This window comes from Abramis brama, assembly GCF_963993115.1.
Source record: "Abramis brama genome assembly, chromosome: 23".
Lineage (NCBI taxonomy): Eukaryota > Metazoa > Chordata > Actinopteri > Cypriniformes > Leuciscidae > Abramis > Abramis brama.
In genome coordinates, this window is record NC_139985.1 from 12,398,875 (window position 1) to 12,419,860 (window position 20,986).

Consider the following 20,986-nt stretch of genomic DNA (forward strand, 5'->3'; position numbering starts at 1 on the left):
CTGTTTACAGAGAAAGCCTTGTTCCCACACTTTGTTCATTTACATCAATGTCACACAACTACTGTTTAAAGGTTTGCGAAATGGCTTTGAAATGCTCCATTTGCAAGATAAATAATTATATATAGTCATAAAATGAAGCACTCGCATACTTTAAGGATTGACACTTTAAAGTGTCACTAACTGCAATAACTTTTGCTTGCTGACTGGTAGCCTACCAAACTCCCAACATCGCGTTCCTCGACATGGGAAACAACATGGACGAATACGATGAGCATCTTCTGCAGAAATTCAGGCTGCAATTGCTGATTTGCGCGCTTGGCAAACAATACAAAGTATTATGAATAATTTGAGTTTACACTTTATTTCGATAGTTCACTTTAGACATTCTAAATTTGCAACTACATGTCAACAAACTCTCATTAATTTGTAACTACATGTCAACTAACTCTTTCGGTAGACTATTGTTAGGTTTAGGCTTAGTAAAATAAGTTTTTACATCAAGACATCACACTACAGTTCAAAATTTTATTCAGCAAGGATGCATTAAATTGATCAATAGCGACAGTAAAGACATTTATAATGTTACAAAGATTTCTATTTCAAATAAATGCTGTTTTTGTTACAAAAATATTAAGCAGCACAACAGTTTTCAACATAGAAATTGATAAAATAAAAAATCTTGAGCACCAAATCAGCATATTAGAATGATTTCTGAAGGATCATGTGAGACTGAAGACTGGAGTAATGATGCTGAAAATTCAGCTTTGACATCACAGGAATATATAAAAATATAAAATCGTTATTTTACATTATAATAATGTTTCAGAATATTCATGTTTTTACTGTATTTTATCAAATAAATGGCTTTTGTGAGCATAAAAGAATTCTTTTAAAAAGTTTTGAATGTTAGTGTACCTACAATAAGACTACTGTATGAATGCTAATATAAAAAGTCTGATTTTTAAAGAGGTATTCTGTTACTACTTAACAAAGGAAAGTGGTCACTTAACATCTGCAGCTTAGTTTGTGTGACACTAAAATACATGTAGTATGCAGTAGCACTTGCATGTTTAAAGGCACATCAATAAATTACGGTACTTGCACTAGAGTGGAATATATAGAAAAAAAGAGCCAATAAAACAAACTGAAAGCAAAGACAAATAAAGTAAGGAAGATCTGTAAAAATGTTTGACTAAACTAAAATGATTTAATGAAGTGGCTCCATTGATTTTCGTCTGTAATAACAGCTCAGGGGAAGACTCAAAAAGGTAATGCATTCAGCACAGGGCTACACGGGGAGTAAATCCTCTTGGGGTATATTGAGATGGACGTCCATATCTGGAGTACACCTAAAATATAGACAACACAGTGACAGTGACTGTAAACAGCCAGTATACAACCCAAGGCCTAGTTCACAGAAGAAATGAAACTTCTGTCATCATTTACTCACTCTCATGTCATTGCAAACCCAAGGAAGACATGCTGAACTGTTTTTGCCCATATATTGAAAGTCAATGGGGTCCAAAACTACAGCAGACCAGAATGAGTTTCATTGTATGGACAAAAAGCACTGATATGTTTTTCAAAACGTCTTCTATTGTGGTCCACAGATGGGAAATTTAGAACAACAAATGATGACAATTTTTATTTTTGGGTGCAAAGACATCTGTAAATAAGAAGGACTCCTTATGGCACATCTGCCTTTAAACATGGTCACCACAGCCTGAGACAGTTTGTTTAAGACCGGAAACATGAGAACTTTCCCTGCTTGGGCTCAGGACATCTGCAGATACTAAAGCCATGTCTCTGTCACGAGCGGAGAAGGAAATCCCAGATCTGTTTATCATTAGCTCTAGTTAATGGAAACCTTTTTAATTTGTTGCTCAGTGTGACATGATATGTGAACACACTAAGTGTTTTTTGCTTGTTTTCCACGTTCTTTGTCCCCTAGGCCAAAACACTTAAGGACCAAAGGTCCATATGAATATATCTTAACTGTGATATAACCGTTCCCAAGGGTGGCAAGAGGTTGTGCAGGACCTTGGAATAAAGTGTCCGATTGTTTTGGAGAGGAAAATGACATGCTGTTTTGGAACAGACTGTTGGGAAATGTGAAACCTTCATTAACCTTTAATGGGCGCCAGGGATTCCATGAATGCACAGCATTCTCTTGTTCTTCATTTATCTTTAAGATGGCCTTTGGAGTCTTTTCCAAAACTGTAATATTACACCATCTCCAACAGCTCAATACCTTTCAAAACCAAGCCATTGTTTGAAAGTAGATGGGGCGAGTTTTCCTATAGTAGTTTATCAGATTTGCAATGCTGGATCTCCAACAAAGCTCCTTGGGTTAGGGAAAATGTTACTTATCATACATATTTGCTTTTATTCACCTTCATGTCATGCCAAACCTGTATAACTTTCTTCATCAGAACAAAAAAAGAAGATATCTCGTGGTTTTTGTTCATCCAATGAAAGTCAAGGGGGTCTAATTTGGTTTTGGACCCCGTTTGTCTTTTATTGTATAGACAAAAACAGTTGAAACATCCTTCAGAATTTCTTCTTTCACATTCTGCATAAGAAAAAAAGTCGAAACAGGTTTGGAACGACATGATGGTAAGTAAATGATAACAGAATCTGCATTTTTGGGTGAATTATCCCTTTAAATTGTTTCTCAATGCATGAAATGAGCGTCTTAAATAACTCATATTAGATGGGCTGTGTGCTGTCAGTATGCTTGAGAAGGCTCTTGAAGTTGAAGTGTTGCTGTTCTATATTTGTTTATAAGAGGGGTAGGGTCATACTAACACTGTTAGACATTTTGAGGGGTTTGTTGAACTTCCTTTCAAGTAGTCAATTTTGTGAGAACTTTTCTCTGCAACTGCAATTACTGTATAACTTGGGAATGCTTCAACTGAAGAGCTTGCCAATGTTCTTGTGTTAATAGGACATAAGAACTGTTTGTGATAAAGAAGCTGTTTGCCTCAATAACTCATTGTCCCAATCCACTTACTTATCTGATTTCAGGAAAACATCTCTCATCCACTTACTTATCTGACTTTAGGAAAACATCTGGAAAGATCTCTCTCCTGATGTTTGGTCTTGATAGTTGCAGTTCCTTAATACTCTTCATTAGCTCTTCGTTCTTCTGCTCTAGCTCCATTATCACCTTAAAAATATATACAGTAAATATACAATGTAAATAAATAAATAAATGTACAAATTAACATACTTTTTTAAAATAATGCGTTAAGTCTACCTCAACAATCAAAATGAACTTTAATAATATATTTAAAAAAAATCACTTTTCTGTGCATATTAATCTCTTCCCTCAGTGTGTAATTCTGTGAGGCCACGAGTTTGACAATGGGAGGGATGTGGGATTCATGTTTCTGAAAATCAAACAACAAAGATATGTTTGATAATGCACCTAGAAAAGTCAAGAATTACCTCCATTAAAAACAAAACAAATCTTCTTTACCTCAACAATAGCAGAAAGCACTTCCTGTTCTCTTTGGTGTTGGCATCTCTCCAAACGGACTGTTTCTTTCTCAAACAACAGATTTACATCCTCTTGCTCTTTCTGACAATTACAGAGGAGAAACATATTAAAACAATAAATAAAGTTACTTAAATCTAACTTTAAGTACTTTTTACTCTTTACCCATCAGATGGCCAGAAAGTCAGCTTTTATTCATGCAGACAGTAAGTCCTGCTTATTTTTCAGTTGCACTTTATTTTACAGTATGTGCACTTACAGTGTACTTACCTAAGAAATGACTGGGTAATAATAAGGTAACTACATGGGTTAAGGTTAGGTTTAGGGGTAGGTTCAGAGAGAGTACCTAGTTATTACCCAGTTATTGCAATTACTATAATAAGTACATAGTATATACATGGGGAACAGGACTGTTAAATAAAGTGCTACCCATTTTTTACCTGTTGCATCTCTTTCAGTCTGTCCAATTTTCTTTTCATGTCTGCAATCTGCAAGGCCTTGACTGGGGACTCCATATCTTTGTACGTCTTTAGGAAGTGGAGCTCTTTCCGAGCATTTACCACCTCTGCTTTTACCATGTCCAACTGCTTCTGCAAACCTGCACTTATAAGATAGTCAACTGAAACTTGTTGCTGCAGTTTGGGGTTGGTTGTTTTTGCTTTAGCATTAACGCTATATGGCCAAAAGTTCCTGGATAACCAAACATGTCGACTTCTCTGTGTGCACGGGGCAATATCATGCTGGAACAGAAGAGGGCCTCATTCTACATGAAATGTTAATGTTTGCTTGATTTTATGCGCCTGCTTGTAATGCACTTTTACTGTATTTTCGATCAAATAAACCAATCCTTGGTGAGCATAAGAGACATCTTTCAAAAACGTGAAGAAATTGTACCGGCTGCAAACTTTTGAATGGTAATGTAGCTGGAATAGCAAAGCCAATTAGATTAGAAAAGTGTTTCCACATACTTTTGGTCATACATAGTGTATAAGCTGCATTTAAAAGAAATAATGAAAATAGCTAAAACATAATTGATTGTAAAGTGTAGAAGTTTCAACTAACCGCTGAGATTAGTCTGTGACACTTCCTCTGTATCTGTCAGCTCTGCGTTGGCACTTTTAATAAGACTGTCATCCCATTTTTTCAAAGCCACCATTGATTTCTAGAAAAAACATATATCAAATTTCACTGGTTAAGGGAACTTAAAGGTGCAATAAGCGATTTCTGAGAAACGCTGTTGATATTTGAAATCACCAAAACAAACTCGCCCCTACCCAAAAGGATCACACCCCTATCTTGATAGCCCCGCCCATAAATTCACGAACACGCTATGCAGCACAGGCCCACCCCCCTCACAAATGGACACGCCCCTTACTGCTGATTGGCTACAAGTGCGTTTTGGTGCGATCCACTTTCAACAGCGTTTCTCTGAAATCGCTTACTGCACCTTTAATACTCAACTTTGAAAAAGTTTGAATTCAGTGCTCTTTGTGTACAGTGGGATCTTAGAACATAATACAATATAGCTCACCCTCATTTGTTCTCTCTGCGTGAGCAGTTCTTTGGCTCTGGAGACTGAGCTTCTGTCTTTGTCAATAATGCTTCTGGCCATCTGCAGGTTCCTCTCTTGAAGCTGTTCACAGTGCTCCTCCAGGTCTTTTATTGCGTTTTTTCTGGATGTGATGAGTAACTACAACAGATTGCAGTTGTCAGCATGGCGTAAACTAAACACAAGTGAACTATTAAAGTTGGCTTTCCTGCTTTACAGTACACACCATCAGTGCTTTGATGTTGTCTTTCCTCTTTGAGGTGATCTGGTCCTGCTCCACTTTTTCAGGTGCTGTTCTTGTAGAGAGTTTGGGGAGTGTTGTGAAATCATTTTGGACAGCGTTTTGAGATTTTCCTGTTCATAAAGTAGAGATTACAAAACAATGCATAAAGACAGACATGTCTCACTACAGTAGAAGCATTACATTTATCCTTAGCCATGTTTATACCTGATTTTGCAGTTGGAGATGGTATGATTCCTCTTTTGTTATATGATATGACTGCTTTATGATGAAATGTTGCCCAAAGCAGAGGTTCGCTCCCATTTGCTGTAATCCTTGAACAAATATTTTAATAAAAAAGGGTTTAGTCTAACTGCAGCTATTTTACTTTACAGAGAGCAATACTCATAACGTTACATGAAATAAAAATCGAGTGTACTGCAAACCTTTTCATTATGTGTCACAGAATTCCCGAACATTATAACAATAACGTAACAATCATAAACACAGTTGACGTCAGTCAGTCAGTCAGTCAGTCATACCACCGGATGAAAGTTCAACATGTCTTGGCGTGTCATTATGTTGTTTTCTTCACCGGTAAAATCAGTTTTGTCTATATCAAAAAGTCATCAAGAGTTCTTAAACAATTCCAGCATTCCGGAAGTTTGCCATAGCAACCGGAGATACACGACTTCACGCCTGTGTACAACGTACTTCTGCTGCCATCTAGTGGATATACTGAGCATGCGCGAAAATGGGGAAATTCTCTTCTGTTTCCTGTCATTCTATTTTTTATAATTTAACAGAAAAACGAATGTAATCCTTTATATAAACGTCTATAAATCCCTATGAATTATGTGTGATTGTAGCAAAGTAAGGGAATTAAGAAACCGATAGTAAAATTCTTGTCAAAATACACTTGTTATTATCGTTGCATTGCAGAACAGTTATATGGATTAAAGAATTAATTGTAAAATATTTTCAAAATACACTTTTATTGCTGACATTCTTGCATTATAAGATAAGGTTATGTATTTGTTTTATAGAAGAGAAGGTTATACAAAACAGGTCTATTCAATGGCAAATTTACAACACAGATCATATAAAATGTATTATAAATAGCATATAGGAATGATTTAAATATTTGATTTGATACATGATTTTTTAAATACATCATCATCAAAATATTAACATTAGGAATTATATTAATTTGTATAATGAATAGCAGTGCATTAAACATTTAATAATTTCCCACACAAAAGAGCCTAATGTTATGTAATCATGAAGATGCATACACAGCTTTCACTGCACAAAAAAAAGATGAACATTTCATGAATAACATTGAATAGCTCACAGTTTTTTAAGTTATTGTTATGGCACCATCAAACTAGATCATTTTTATGATCACTGCAAATAATAAAATCTTAAAAAGTAAAAAGTAAAAGGAAATGAAAAGAGTGATGACGGCATAGCTGCAGATTCTTCTGGATGAGGTTTTGATGGGCAGTTACAGTGTTGATGACATTATGCCGTGTTGTTGTTGATGTCCATGCGGCTGATGAGCTCTGTGACCAGCACCTGCAGGGTCTCTGAACGGATTTTGCTCACTTCCAGCACAGCTTCATGATTGACAGTCTCATTGTCCTCATAGCTTTTCACCACTTTGTTGGTGATGAGGGAGAGACCAAAGACTCTCATGCCACAATGACTGGCGACCAACACTTCTGGTGCAGTACTCATTCCTTTAAAGGCAAATTATGTATAAATTAATAATAAAATGCATAATTAAGACAATATAACTATCACTTACTATTTCTATTCAATATAAAGTTAATATATTAAGTGTGTTATATCTGTGCTACTATTGTCACAAATGGAAAAGAACAAGTTTTTCCAAAATCCTGGCAAATTTAAAGGGTTAGTCATTAATTATTCACCTTCATGTCGTTCCAAACCTGTAAGATTTCATCATCTTCGGAACACAAATGAAATCTAAGAACTTCCTGTCATAGTTACAGCCTATGCAACTATCACTTTCAAGCCCCAGAAAGGTAGTAAAGACATCATTAAAGTAATTCATGTGACTCCAGTGTTTTAACCTAAGTTTTATGAAGCGACACGAGGGCTTTGTTTGCACCAAATAACATAATTTATAATTTTATTTACAAAATATGAATCTCCAATGCACGTTCACACAACAACGTCTGCTCTTGCGTCAACACAACACGAATGCGTTGTGGTGTTCTCGTGAACGCGTCGCTTCATAAAATTGAGGTTAAACCACTGGAGTCACATGGATTACTTTCATGATGTCTTTACTACCTTTCTGGGGCTGGTAGTTACATAGGCTGTCAATAGAGGGACAGAAAGCTCATAGATTTCATTAAAAAGACCTTCATTTGTGTTCTGAAGATGAACGAAAGTCTTACAGGTGTGGAACGACATGAGAAATTAATGGCAGAATTTTCATTGTTGGGTGAACTACTCCTTAAAGTAATTTAAAGTGCCCCTATTATGCTATATTAAAGGTTCCTTATTTTGTTTTGCCGGTCTCCTACAACAGGTTTACATGCATCCAAGGTCAAAAACACTTTAATATACATTGCAGGATCACAGCTTTTCACACAGTGTCTCGATGAAGGATTCAGTCTCTCTAAACCCCTCCTTTTCCGAAAGCCTACTCTGCTCTGATTGGTCAGATGGCTCAGTCTGTTGTGACTGGTCTACCGTTATACAGCGCATGTCGTAAACGAAACACCCATTATGTATCTGAATTTTGAGCATCCTCATCCTTTGGATCCTTTGCTTTTGCAGCACATAAAATAGCGTCTTTTTGACACGTCGACAACTTAAAAAAACTCCTCCAGGCCTTAGCTACAACTACAGTGTTTGAGGGTCAAAGTAGTCGTTGTTCACGGCATTATGCAAATTTGTTACAAACCTATAAGCTTGTGCAGGAAGTAAGTCTATGATCACTGACGACTCGCTTAAGGCTCGATTCTTTCTTTTGGGAGACAATAACTCCATTAAGCACATTGATCTTTGAAACTTGGCAGACCTTTTACATTTACAAATAGCTAACAAACCACATAAAAGGTAATATCCGAAAAAGCATAATAATGGTGCTTTAAAAAATTCTGATTAGATATGAATTGTATTGATTTTACTAAATGAGACACCATCTTACCAACTGCATCCACTCCCAGTCTGTGCAGAAGTTGGGCTTCAGCTATGGTCTCAAAGTTGGGTCCTCCCACCATGCAATACACGCCCTCTTGGACATACTGGGAGACGCCCATGCTCTTACAAATGTCGAATGCCATCTTCCGTAGGCTTTCGTCATAGACCCCAGACATGGGCGGAAATCGAGTGCCAAACCTTGATAACGACCGATAAATGATTACATTGCTTGTACTGGTGATTATAATGAACGAACGCTTTCTTAACTCACTTCAACATGTACATTGATACTCACTTATCATCATTAGGGCCATTGAGAGGGTTCAGTCCAGCAAGTCCAGGGAAGTTAATGTGATCTCGTATGATCATAATATCACCACAGCTATAACTGTCCGCTAATGACCCCGCAGCATTAGTGACAATCAAGGTGTCGACACCCAGAAGCTTGAAAACTCTCACTGGAAAAGTGACCTGAGGAACACAAGCACAAATTCTGGTAATCCATTTTCAACATCCACCAAAGCCTGCTGCTGTACTGTACAAGGCATATTGCCATTAAGCCATATTAATCTAACCCTGTGTTATGTAAACCACACAAAAGTTTCATTGAATGATAAATTGTGCTCTGGCATATAGCATGTGACTCAAAGCAGCGTGACAAGGATGAAGTGACTATACAGTGTGGGCATCCAAAAAAAGGGAATCTCCTTATTCTATCATCACTTTAGACTGCAGCATGACACAGCATGAATAGAACAGTGTTCTGTAGTTATTACTTTTGGAATGTGATGTAGTTTTGTTATGTAACATAATTCTATTTATGACATGTGATGAAACTGTCAAGATAGATTTTGTATTAAAGGGTTAGTTCACCCAAAAATGAAAATTATGTCATTAATGACTCACCCTCATGTCGTTCCAAGCCCGTAAGACCTCCGTTCATCTTCGGAACACAGTTTAAGATATTTTAGATTTAGTCCGAGAGCTTTCTGTCCCTCCATTGAAAATGTATGTACGGTATACTGTCCATGTCCAGAAAGCTAATAAAGACATCATCAAAGTAGTCCAAGTGACTACAGTGGCTCAATCTTAAGTTTATAAAGCGACGAGAAATTTCACGTAGTATAACTGCGTAGCGCGTCTGTGTTATACGTCAGACGTATCACACACATGACCAGCGTCGGCCAATAGTGAGCCTAAGTGTGACGTACAACCCAGAAGCGCTACGCAGTTATACTACGTGAAATAACTCGAGGTCGTTATTTTTGTTTGTTTTTTGCGCACAAAAAGTATTCTCGTCGCTTTATAACCTTAAGATTGAGCCACTGTAGTCACTTGGACTACTTTGATGATGTCTGTATTACCTTTTCTGGACATGGACAGTATACCGTACATACATTTTCAATTGAGGGACAGAAAGCTCTCGGACTAAATCTAAAATATCTTAAACTGTGTTCCAAAGATGAACGGAGGTCTTACGGGCTTGGAACGACATGAGGGTGAGTCATTAATGACATAATTTTCATTTTGGGGTGAACTAACCCTTTAACATGGGCCATGAAGCAAAATAAAGCCTGATGGAACATCAAACTGTGTTAGCCCAATAATGATATGTGTAAGTTACTGAAATGAAAAATGTTGAAAATGTACACTACTATTGGGGTCAGTAAGATTCTTTTTTTGTTGTTTTAAGAAATTAATACAGTAAATTTATTCAGCAAGGATGCATTTAATTGCATAAAAGTGACAGTATAGACATTTATAATTTCTGTTTTAAATAAATGCTGCCTGTTTTCATAAAAAGAAAGAAATACTAATAAGATTTTTTTATTTTTTTTTTGGACCAAATCAGCATATTAGAATGATTTCTGAAACATCATGTGTCACTAAAGACTGGAGTATCACACTTTGCCATCACATGAATAAATGTGCAGCCTTGGTGAGCATAAGAGACTTTTTTCAAAAACCAACCACAAATGTTTGAACGATAGCATACAATATATCGCAAAGAAGTGGGGCATGTAGTGTCTTTGGTTTGAAAAAGACAAACCTTGCTTAGAGAGTGTCCCTCATACATATGAAATCGACCCTGCATGCACACACAGGTCTTCCCTTTGAGCTCCCCAAAAACCAGCCTTCCAGCATGACCCTTCACTGTTTCAATACACACAAACACATAGCCAGGACACATACAAGCATTATTACTCGTAACAAAATACACACAATTTGTTTTTCTATAACTTTGTTTCCATCCTTTTAAAATTAAAAGAGCCATTTAAACTGAAGTTTTAGAGGTTAAAAGTTGAACAGTGTAACATGCTAGCATAATATTGACATATTTTACAATTGACAAATGCTTTTATCCAAAGTGACTTGCACTGCAAAAACTGTTTTATCAGTTCTTGCTTTCCATGGGAATCAATCCTATGACCTTGGTGTTGCTAGTGCCACGCTCTACTGTTTGATAATACTTTGTCTTTGTTTTAGCAAATGGAGAAAAACACTGAAGCAAATACATTCCTACATGTTCTGACCAGTGTCTTACCTGTGCTCTGAGGAAAGCCAGGGATGTCAGAGTATTTGAAAGAGTCTTGGCACTTGAGTGCGTCTGCCAGCAAGCCCAGTCCAGAGCCGCAGATGATGGCTACTTTAGGTCTGTGTCGTGTCTGGGACAGCAGCCAGTCTGCCGTTCTCTGGTAGTCCTCATGGCTGGTGACAAGAAAAGAAAAAAACCCCCTCTTTATTAAACTTAAAGCTTGACTATATTCATTAGAGGGAACTGTGGAATTTAAAGCATCAGTTACTGGCTCTATATTGTCCCATTAGATATGACTGTAGTTCATTTTCTGCACATTGTGGACTGTGTACTTAACAGTTTTTGAAATCTCAGGGCTACTGTGAATTAATAAAAAGCATTATATTGGCATTATTGCTTTTAAAAAGACAAATATCCATTTGCTTGACCTAAATACTGTTTCATACTGTAAGATGAGCATATCATTTATAGAAATAAACAGTATTAATTACATTTTCAAGAAAAAGTATGCCATTTCGTTCATGCACAATCGTAAGTTATACTTTGTCTTAACCCTAAGAAGGAAAGAAAATGTAACTTACCAGATTTGATCTTTACTATGCATGTTGGTGTCGTGTGTTTGTCTTGAAGAAGTGTTCCTGGATTTGAGCAGTGTGTGAATGAGAGAACAGCTCTCTCGATTTAAGTAAACCTACTGTCAGACCTCACTAACACACACAAACGCTCTGATTGGTTACAACTCAGTGTTATATTAGTCATGCCGAATGAATTGCCTTGTAATTTGTAGGTGTGTCTAAGTGTAATATCAGAGGAAAACTAAACTTTCAATTAGATTTGGGGAAAGTAAGCTTTTAAAACCAGCCACACAAGAATATCTGGTGCTTTTATGAGTAAAATAAATCAGTGTACATTGTGAATTCAAAGTTGAATTGCATCACAAGGGGATTTTTTTTCCCCGACAGATCTAATCATAGCATCAGAAGACATCACTTGAATAAATTAATAACAATTTAAAAACAACATGTCGCTAGCCTAAATCAAACACACTAATTTCCAACTATACTGCGTTTGGAGTATATCCGGTTTGCAGTATAAGATCTGTCAATGGGTTGAGACTGAGTTCCTCCACATCGGTATACATGTGAGGCCCATTAGGGGTACAGACACATTCCCAAATCTGAAGCATGAGACTAGAAAAATTTAATTTTGGGACCTCACAAGATTTATCTGATTGCAAGCAATTTTCCACTTTTAGAGACAGATTCAAAGTCTTGTAAAACATTTATAGAGAGAAAAGGTATAAATCAACTTCTTTTCTCTTGCCATCACTATTATTAAGATTAATGCATTTCAGACAGTGATTGACCCAGCTTCTCATTGGCTTGTGCATGAATTGTCCTTGACCGAAATCAAAAACTGATACACCACTGTTTTCCCACACATTCTCCACTTTTAGTATCAGGATCTGTAAGGTAAAAAATAAATGCATTTGGAAAATTCTACTATGATAGAAGAAGGAGACATTTCTCTATTTTTACATTTAGTAAAACACAATTAGTTTAATAATGATCTTTAGCAAATCTCAAAAATCTCAATATCCATTTTGTACAATATAACATTGTGATACCTACACTTATAGCATTTAAAATGACATTTAAAATGAAATTTATTTTTCATTCATTTAGACAAAACAGTAAAGAGTATTGGTTGCACTTTATTTTACAGCACACTTTCAGTGTACTTACAGTGTACTTACCAAGAAAGTATTAAAAGGTAACTACATGGGTTAAGGTTAGGTTTAGGGGTAGGTTCAGGACTAGTACCCAGTTATTGCAATTACAACAATAAGTATATAGTATGTACATGGAGAACAGGACTGTAAAATAAAGTGCTACTAGAGTATTAATATCATCCAGTTGTTGGCATAACAACAAAATAATTATCATCTTATTGTATAACCAGAATTTTAAGTTGCATCCCCAAACAAAACCGATCGCCGAAGACGAAACAGAATTCAAGAACATGTCACAAACAAGATTCCTGAGGAACATTCAGCTTGAGACAATAATATTTACATTTTCCGCATTGCTCTCTCACATACCATTAGTCTGACAATGTGCACCAGTCAAGATGGCTTTCAGACACATGAAAACCCAAGAGAACGTGGTAACTTGCATAGCCGGTCACATCTAACTAGGCTCATGTGAGTTATACAATGTAATCAGGCAGATATAGAGAAAGACAGAGAACGATAGACAGAAAGAGAGAAAGAAAGGAAGCGTATCCCTTTCTCTGTAATTACATTAACAATGTCGAGTGCCAAGCATACCCTATGCAACTCGCTCTCTCTCTCTCTCTCTGCTCAGACGTAATCTGTGGCATATGAGGCACATGTGATTTCACCCACTGGAATCTGATTGCCCTATTCGCTCATTATTAATGGATTCTAAATAAAAACAGAAATGAAAAACCTTTATATACAAAGTTTTTTTAAATTTGATGTAAACAGTGAAATCTCATATGAATGTACTTTTATTATTTAATATTAAATGTATTACTCTTTATTAAACGTATTGTTTGGTCTCAAATTTAGCTTTGCAAAAAAGTGTTAAAAATAATACAATATTAAGTTAACTATTAGTTAATTAAATAAGCTCTAAATTTAATAATGTTCGACCAAGGGGGGGGGGGTCATGGAGGTCATGGTGCAAAGGTTGAAATTACTCCGAACCATCCCTTTAATAATTTTATACAATATGCAACAGGGTGTCTCTGCTTCATTCTTTCATCTATCAAGGTATCCATGGCCTAAAAAAGGCTGAACATAATGACTGAAAAATGAGCCCTGTAGCCTGTGTAATTTCTTAAATAAAAGCACAGTGCTTGGAACGTGCCAGGCATTTCTCAAGCGCGAGCAATTTCACGTGCTCCACAATACTCGCTCTATGCTCTGACGTCGGGCCGGTCATGTGGAGGTGTGCAGTAATTCAGTTTTTAGTGAATCTGCTGGGAAACTTGTGACTTGTAAAAGGGTCATATATGTCTGAGTCCTCATCCTAACCCTGACCTCACCACTATTCTTTGCATTTGTTGTTGCATTTTTATGAACGAACATGGCAGAAAATGCTCAATATAACGCTTAATATATTTATTTATAATAAATATAAATTTAAACTACAACTTCCCAAGTTTCATAAGCTACTTATAATATAATAGTATATTAAATTATTAAAGTTTTATAGATTTAATTGATTAGACATTTATTTGGTTATTTTTATTGGAAAACACAAAAATATAACACATTTGATGGAGCCCAAAATACAACAATTCAACTACAGTCGGGCTATTATATATATATATATATATATACACATACAATAAAAACATTCCAGTATATATATAGTGCAATAAAAAAATGATCAAAACATTAAAAATACATCCTGTAAAATTTCATCATGACTTGACCCAAATTAAAAAGGGGACCCTTTGCCCTTTTTGCCCTTTCACAGGCCATATGAAGGTGAGTCAGGGAGCCAGTGTGGGTCTGAATCTTAAGCAGTTGACCCTAATCCTCTGAACACATATGGAGAAGTGTCATCCATGTACATCTGGCTCCACTGCCGGGCGCCAAGAGCCAAGGACAGCCAGAAAACATGTAGGGCGACAATCAAGGGCGCACTCTTGGAAACAACGGCCCACCCAATGCCACCCAGGATACGAAGAGCCGTCTTAAATGATGACTCTGTCCTACAGTCACACATCCTTCTGCTTGATTAATGTGTTGTTATAGCCTGATGCTACAGAGCATGCTATATTATGCAAATCTGATTTTAATGGACCTGCATTGATAATCGACCATGTGAAAAGAAAGGACATAATTGCATTTCAGAGAGGGCGGAGGGTGAAAGGGAAGTTAAGAGCCACTTAATTGACCAATTTCAGAGAAATATAGTACACAAGAGGAGACTCTCTTCTCCTGAGTACAGTTGCAGATGTCCATGAAGGATAGGACACACTTCAGCTCTCATAGCTACAGTAAATCTACTCTATGCCATGATAAAGCTCACATCAAACTGTACTGGCTGTAATTGCCACTAATTGTTGCCATGGATGTCAGTCCCTCTGTTGGGGATCTCAAAAATGGGGCAAAATGATGGCAAATATTCACCGGTTTAAGCGTGACTGCACAATGCACACACAAACAATCAGAGCAACATCTGTGATACATGCACACACACTGTTCAGCGATTGCGGTCCCAAACCATATGTGACCCCCTTTATTTGGGAGGGTTTCAAGGTTGACAGTCTGTCCTCGTTGGGCCCTACAAATACAACAAACACTCGCATTGAGAAAAAGTGTTCGCTAATCGGGTTGCCAGAAAATGATTACCTTCGTTATTATTCCACCCGACGGGGGGATTTGCATTGGCGTTTGACTCAATGGGACTTAATGATGCTCTGTTTTGGTATCACACAGTAAGCTACTCTCATTGCCAGAATACTCCCTTGCGCTGAGAGAATCGCTGCCTGGGCTGTGGATTATTACAGATTAGCCGCACTGGGCATAATCTCTGGAGCAGTCTGTATGTCAGTGCGGAGGTGGCAGACAGAAGGGCAGGGCTAAAAAGGGCATCTCGGCTAGCACACATAAACACAAACAGGCATGCCAGGCTAGTCTTGCTCCTGTGGGAACCTGCTGTTGTGGGTTGCAAACTGCTAAGAATCAGCCGTAGTGCATCTCCCACACTGTAAAAAATTTGCTGTAGTTATGCAGCTATTTGCCAGTAACTTACTGTAGATTTAAATTGATGTTATTTACTGGCAACAGTTTGTTCAAAGTTAAATGAACATTAAACATTAACAAGTCTTTGTCTTTACAGAATAAAACTATAAAATAACAGCCCAATGCAAAGCATTCTGGGAACCAGAAATCTTCATCAACCTTTTTCTGTTTTTTTCATTCAGATTTTGGTTCCCAGAATGCTTTGCATGAGGCTGTTATTTTAGTTTTATTCTGTAAAGATAAAGACTTGTTAATGTTTAATGTTCATTTAACTTTGAACAAACTGTTGCCAGTGAATAACATCAATTTAAATCTACAGTAAGTTACTGGCAAGCAGCTGCAAGTAATACTGTAATTTTTACAGATTTTTTTTTACAGTGCAGGGATTCACAGGGATTTGAGTGGATTGGCTGAGTAAATTATTCAATGAATCAATGATCATAAAAGACAGATGCTTGTTGCATTCCTGAATGAATCAGTGTTTTAAATAAATGGGTTGAGTGAATGATTTAATGACTCAATCATAAAGACAATCACTTATTTTGTTTGTCTAAATTGTGTGGCATTTAAAAATTTAATTAAATTTCAATCCTTAAAGCATCTGAAAAAATAAATTTGACTTACTTTGTGTCTTTGTTTCTGGAGTGGGAAGCTTTATTTGGTTTTGCTGAGTACAGAAGTAACTTTCTGAAATGAAATCATACGAGAAAAGGCACGACTTACACCACTTCAGAGAATTACTCAATCTTATTTATGTTGTCTGATTCTGATGAGTGTTATATGTCATTATGTTAAACATTTTCCACTTCAGTCATGTATACATGCTTGCAGACATCCTAAACATTTACACACACAAAGTTTGCATACAGTAAGTTCATATTAGTGTTTCACTCCGCATTGTATATCTGCAGATTTGTTTGATTGTTTTGGTCTCTGCGGCCCCACCTCAGCTGGATCTGTGTATCCATGTGATGTATGAGTGAATGCACCGTCGTTGTGAATTAAGAGGGGACTGCTGACACTCGACTGGCTGAGTCCAATAATGGGACCCCTGCTGTGGGGAAGGCCAACACAGGCAGAGGGGGGGCCCTGCATGGGGGTCACGCTCGGCTACACTCAGAGTAAGGGGATGTGGCACTGTCACTCAGAGATATGGAGATATTTCTCCAGACCTCCGTGAAGTCTGTGAGGGTTGCATGCAGTGTTATGACAGGTCAGGTTTTGAGATGGGTAATTTTTAGTAAGTGCTCATACAACAGCTGAGTACACCAGGAGTCTGTCAGTCCCATAACTCACATTACACATTATAAAATTCTGATTTTTAAATTACCTTCAAGCATACATTTATATCAAGAAAAGGCTTTATGTAGATTTTTCAAAGCATAGCATTTACTGTAGATAAAAACTGTAGATATACTACTCAAAATATTTTCAGTTTAAGGCAAAGGTTTGCAATGTTTGTATTATAATTTGTATAATTTATAAGGCCATCATTAATTATTAAGGGCAAATTTATCTATGTGTGTGAGTGTGTGTGTTTGTGTGCGTAAAGAAATTAATACTTTTATTCAGGAAGGACGCATTAAATTGATCAAAAGTGACTTTTATGCTACAAAAGATTTCTTTCTTTGTTCTTTTGAACTTTCAAGTAATCAAAAAATTATCACAGGTTCCACAAAAATAATAAAGAGCACAACAGTTATTTTTCAACATGGATACTAATAAGAAATGTTTGCACATTGAGCACCAAATTTGCATGATTTCTGAAGGATCATGTGTCACTTAAAATTGGAATAATGGATACAGTATATACAGCGTTGCTATTATAGGAATACAATGTATTTTAAAATATATGTAAATAGAAAACATTTTAAATTGTAAAAATAGTTCACAATATTGCTGTTTTTACTGTATTTTCACATAAGAGAATGGTACATAAAACATAATGTATTTTTTGCTTGCTTAAACTAATCTCTCTGAAAATATGTTACAACAAAATATGTTTGCCTTTGAACTATTCACAAGGATTTCATGAAGACACTCATCAAGTTCAACACAGGTTTATCTTAAGCTGGCAGAACTTATAATGACATTCAGCATATCAGCAAACAGGAATATAGTATTCAAATAGCATTAGTGTAAACCCATCACAGTCGAGGTCTGTGTTTGTGTGATGTTACCCACATCTGGGATTATAGGAACTTTAAGGTAGGAAGCTCTTGCTTTAATCCTGCCTGAAAGAGAAGGAGAGGAGGAGGAGGAGAGGGAGGAAGAACAGAGAGAGAGAGAGAGAGAGAGAGAGAGAGATCAAAGTGATCAAAATGCTACATCCAAAAAAATAATAGCTAAATATGCACATTAAGTGACTGTAATGAAATATGTTTTGTTGTTTGTTTTTTCCACCTACATGTTGCCATTTCAGCAGACAAATTCCTTATTTATATTTCCTGGCAATACTGTATTTTAGTAGCCATGCCAACAAGAGAAGGAGAGAGAGAGAGAGAGAGAGAGAGAGAGAGAGAGAAAGAGAGAGAGGCACACAGAGCACTCTGGGGAGCAGAGCGACTGTGGAGGGACCCTGGATCGCTCCTGACTCCAGTTTGATTCCTCTGCACCAACTGTGCCCATTCATGCATGGCGTAGTTCCTTGTGGCACTCCACAAATCACCAGAATCTTCATACCAGGGAGCGATACACCTGTTTTTTCTTTTGTGTATCTTACATTCTGGCTTCACTCTTAAAAATAAAGGTTCTTTATTGGTTCCATGAAGAACCTTTAATATCCATAGAACCTTTCAATTGCACAAAAGGTTCTTTATAGTGGAAAAAGGTTCTTTAGATTGATTATTAAAATGTTCTTCACACTAAGGAAATGGCTCTTTTAAGAACGGTGCACTGAAAGGTTGTTTAGGGAACCGAAAGTTGTCCTCCTATGGCTTCACAGCGAAAACCTGTGTGCTAAACCTTTGAATAATTTCCAGCACTGGACAGTAGATGTCACTAAACTAGTTCTCCAGGATTAGCTGGTCTCGCACCTGCCACCAGATCCTGCTGAACACTGAAGGGATCTTGTAAATGTGCAGAACATAAACAGGATATTCTCATCAGTGCTGTTGTTTATGGTACATGAAATTGCATGCTTAAGTTTATAAACTCATGATTATCCAGTCAGATTGAATAACATATTTCCTGGTAGAAATACATCTGACATGAAGTACACACACAGTGATCATATTATGTCTAACTGAGAATTAAACCATAGCATTTTATCCAATGTCAACATGAAAATGTTTATCAAAATCTAAAAATAAAAAAATACCTGACATATGATACTGATGCATAAACATGCAATTGTATTCTGTTTGTCTGTATTCCCTGCAAGTATTTTAGTGCTATTAACATTTTTTTTTTTTTTTTTTTTTTTGTCATCATAACTGACTTACTCAAAACACATATAGTTATCTGCACTCATCAGTTTAAAACTTTGCTGTGCTCTGTCATTAATATTTCAGATCAGGTCTTTTTCTTATTGTATATATAAAATGCAGCTCATGACACACACTCTGATTCTCACTCACAGATTCTCATCACTTATAACATTCTTTCACAAAACATTGCGATTTAAGACTGACACAATCTACTGTTTCTAGAGACATAAAACTGAGTTTCATCATATTTACTCTCAAAAGTGTCCTTTAAAATGCTTTCAGCTGACAATATGAATCACAATTGATCAAATGCGAATTCTTCATGCACCCATGAATAATTTATCATCAAATGGGTGCTTGATGCTGTTTTTAAATAATTCATTACTCTGAAGAAGGCCAGCATCACATAAGCTACACTTGATGATTAAAAGAAAACAAAATACATATGAATCAATAGTGGGCTGGAAGTGCTTTTAAGATTTAGAGTTAGCAAACTTAGTTATGACTGCATGTGCCCAATACTAAGTAATCCACTGCTCATTACATTATAGATGTCTGCTGTAAAGTAACTTTGTTTTATCTCTGAAATTCTTGAAATCGTGCCAGGGACACACAGGAAATCAATTGCAGACAATGTCTGGCACCTGTGATACAGTGAGTTATCTTTCTCTAGCTCACACTTTCTGGGAAACAGGTGGGTTTCTATGACAATGTCTTTAGACAGCAGCATATTTTTAGTAGCATGTTAAACCATATCCGTTGATTTAGTGCTCTTTGCAAACAGCAAAAGGGATGATGAAGTGCATTGTGAAAACCCATTTCAGATCTATTATACCTGCAGTAAACATCTTAGTATATTTTATGACTAATCATAATGTTTTTGACATTTCTTATGCTCACCAAGGCTGCATTTTTTTTAAACAAAAAAACAATAAAAACTGTAACATTGTGAAATATTATTAAAAAACAAACATCTTTTTTTTTTTTTTTTTTTTTATCCCTGTGTTGGCAAAGCTAAATTTTCAGTCTTCAGTGTCACATGATCCTTCAGAAACCATTCTAGTACGCTGATTTGGTGCTAAAGGAACATTTATTATTATTATCAATGTTGAAAACAGTTGTGCTGCTAATATATTTGTGGAAACAGTTATACATTTTTTTTTTCAGGATTCTTTGATGAATAGAAAGTTTAAAATAACAGCCTTCATTTGCACAGAAATCTAATATTTTATAACATTATAAATGTCTTTAGTCACTTTTGATCAATGTAATGTGTCCTGTGTAAAAGTATTCTGAAAAAAACACACTGACGCCCAAAATTATCATCTAAAGTGGAAGAATTTGCACTCTTAATAAAGCAGGAATGTATCTGCATGTTTTTATAAAATAAAAGATCAAAAGGCAAAAACAAAAACACTGTGCTTGAAATGTTCAGGTTGTCAGACGCTAGTGGAAGTTGTTCAGAATTAATGTGATGAACTAATACCAGTATGAACTTGAACTTTCACATTTGATACTTTATCCATTGTCCATCATATATCTGCCAAAAGGACTCGAGAAAGCAAGGTTAATGAAATCTGCGGTAGACTGAGAAGTCTGTGTGGTTGTGTTCTCGGTCTCCGTAATGAAACGCTGGACTCGATTCCCCTCTTACCCCCAACCAGGCCACTGATTCCCTGACCCTCGCTCCTGCACAGCAGCGTTTATATGGACAAAGACCAGGGCCTGGAGAGATTGGACATGTCCTTCACCTTTCTTTAATCCCAGTTTCACCCTACTACACCAGTTCCA

At 36.5% G+C, this 20,986-nt stretch overlaps 2 protein-coding genes across 3 annotated transcripts in view; both read right to left on the reverse strand.

The window, feature by feature from the left end:
• Positions 1 to 348: 348 nt before the first annotated feature.
• LOC311074733 (uncharacterized protein C20orf96-like) lies at positions 349 to 5,908 on the reverse strand. Its single transcript, XM_084101604.1, has 10 exons — positions 5,715 to 5,908; positions 5,497 to 5,603; positions 5,275 to 5,402; positions 5,031 to 5,189; positions 4,562 to 4,661; positions 3,940 to 4,097; positions 3,482 to 3,583; positions 3,306 to 3,392; positions 3,051 to 3,169; positions 349 to 1,349 (listed from the first exon to the last, which is right to left on the reverse strand). Exons 1-10 carry the CDS (start codon positions 5,720 to 5,722, stop codon positions 1,289 to 1,291), a joined length of 1,029 nt encoding a protein of 342 aa, XP_083957730.1. The 5' UTR covers positions 5,723 to 5,908; the 3' UTR covers positions 349 to 1,288.
• Positions 5,909 to 6,166: 258 nt separating this feature from the next.
• LOC311074146 (purine nucleoside phosphorylase-like) overlaps positions 6,167 to 20,986 on the reverse strand; it is a 66,122-nt gene continuing 51,302 nt past the window's right edge. Inside the window, exons 1-6 of one of the 2 annotated variants that reach the window (XM_084100511.1) lie at positions 11,566 to 12,449; positions 10,994 to 11,157; positions 10,499 to 10,602; positions 8,744 to 8,919; positions 8,456 to 8,646; positions 6,167 to 7,010 (exon numbers count right to left, since the gene is read on the reverse strand). In XM_084100511.1, coding sequence (XP_083956637.1) covers positions 6,793 to 7,010; positions 8,456 to 8,646; positions 8,744 to 8,919; positions 10,499 to 10,602; positions 10,994 to 11,157; positions 11,566 to 11,588 — 876 coding nt within the window. In that variant the 5' untranslated portion in view covers positions 11,589 to 12,449 and the 3' untranslated portion in view covers positions 6,167 to 6,792. Of the gene's footprint in view, positions 7,011 to 8,455; positions 8,647 to 8,743; positions 8,920 to 10,498; positions 10,603 to 10,993; positions 11,158 to 11,565; positions 12,450 to 20,986 lie in introns of those variants that run through there. The other variant, XM_084100510.1, reaches the window with a different exon arrangement.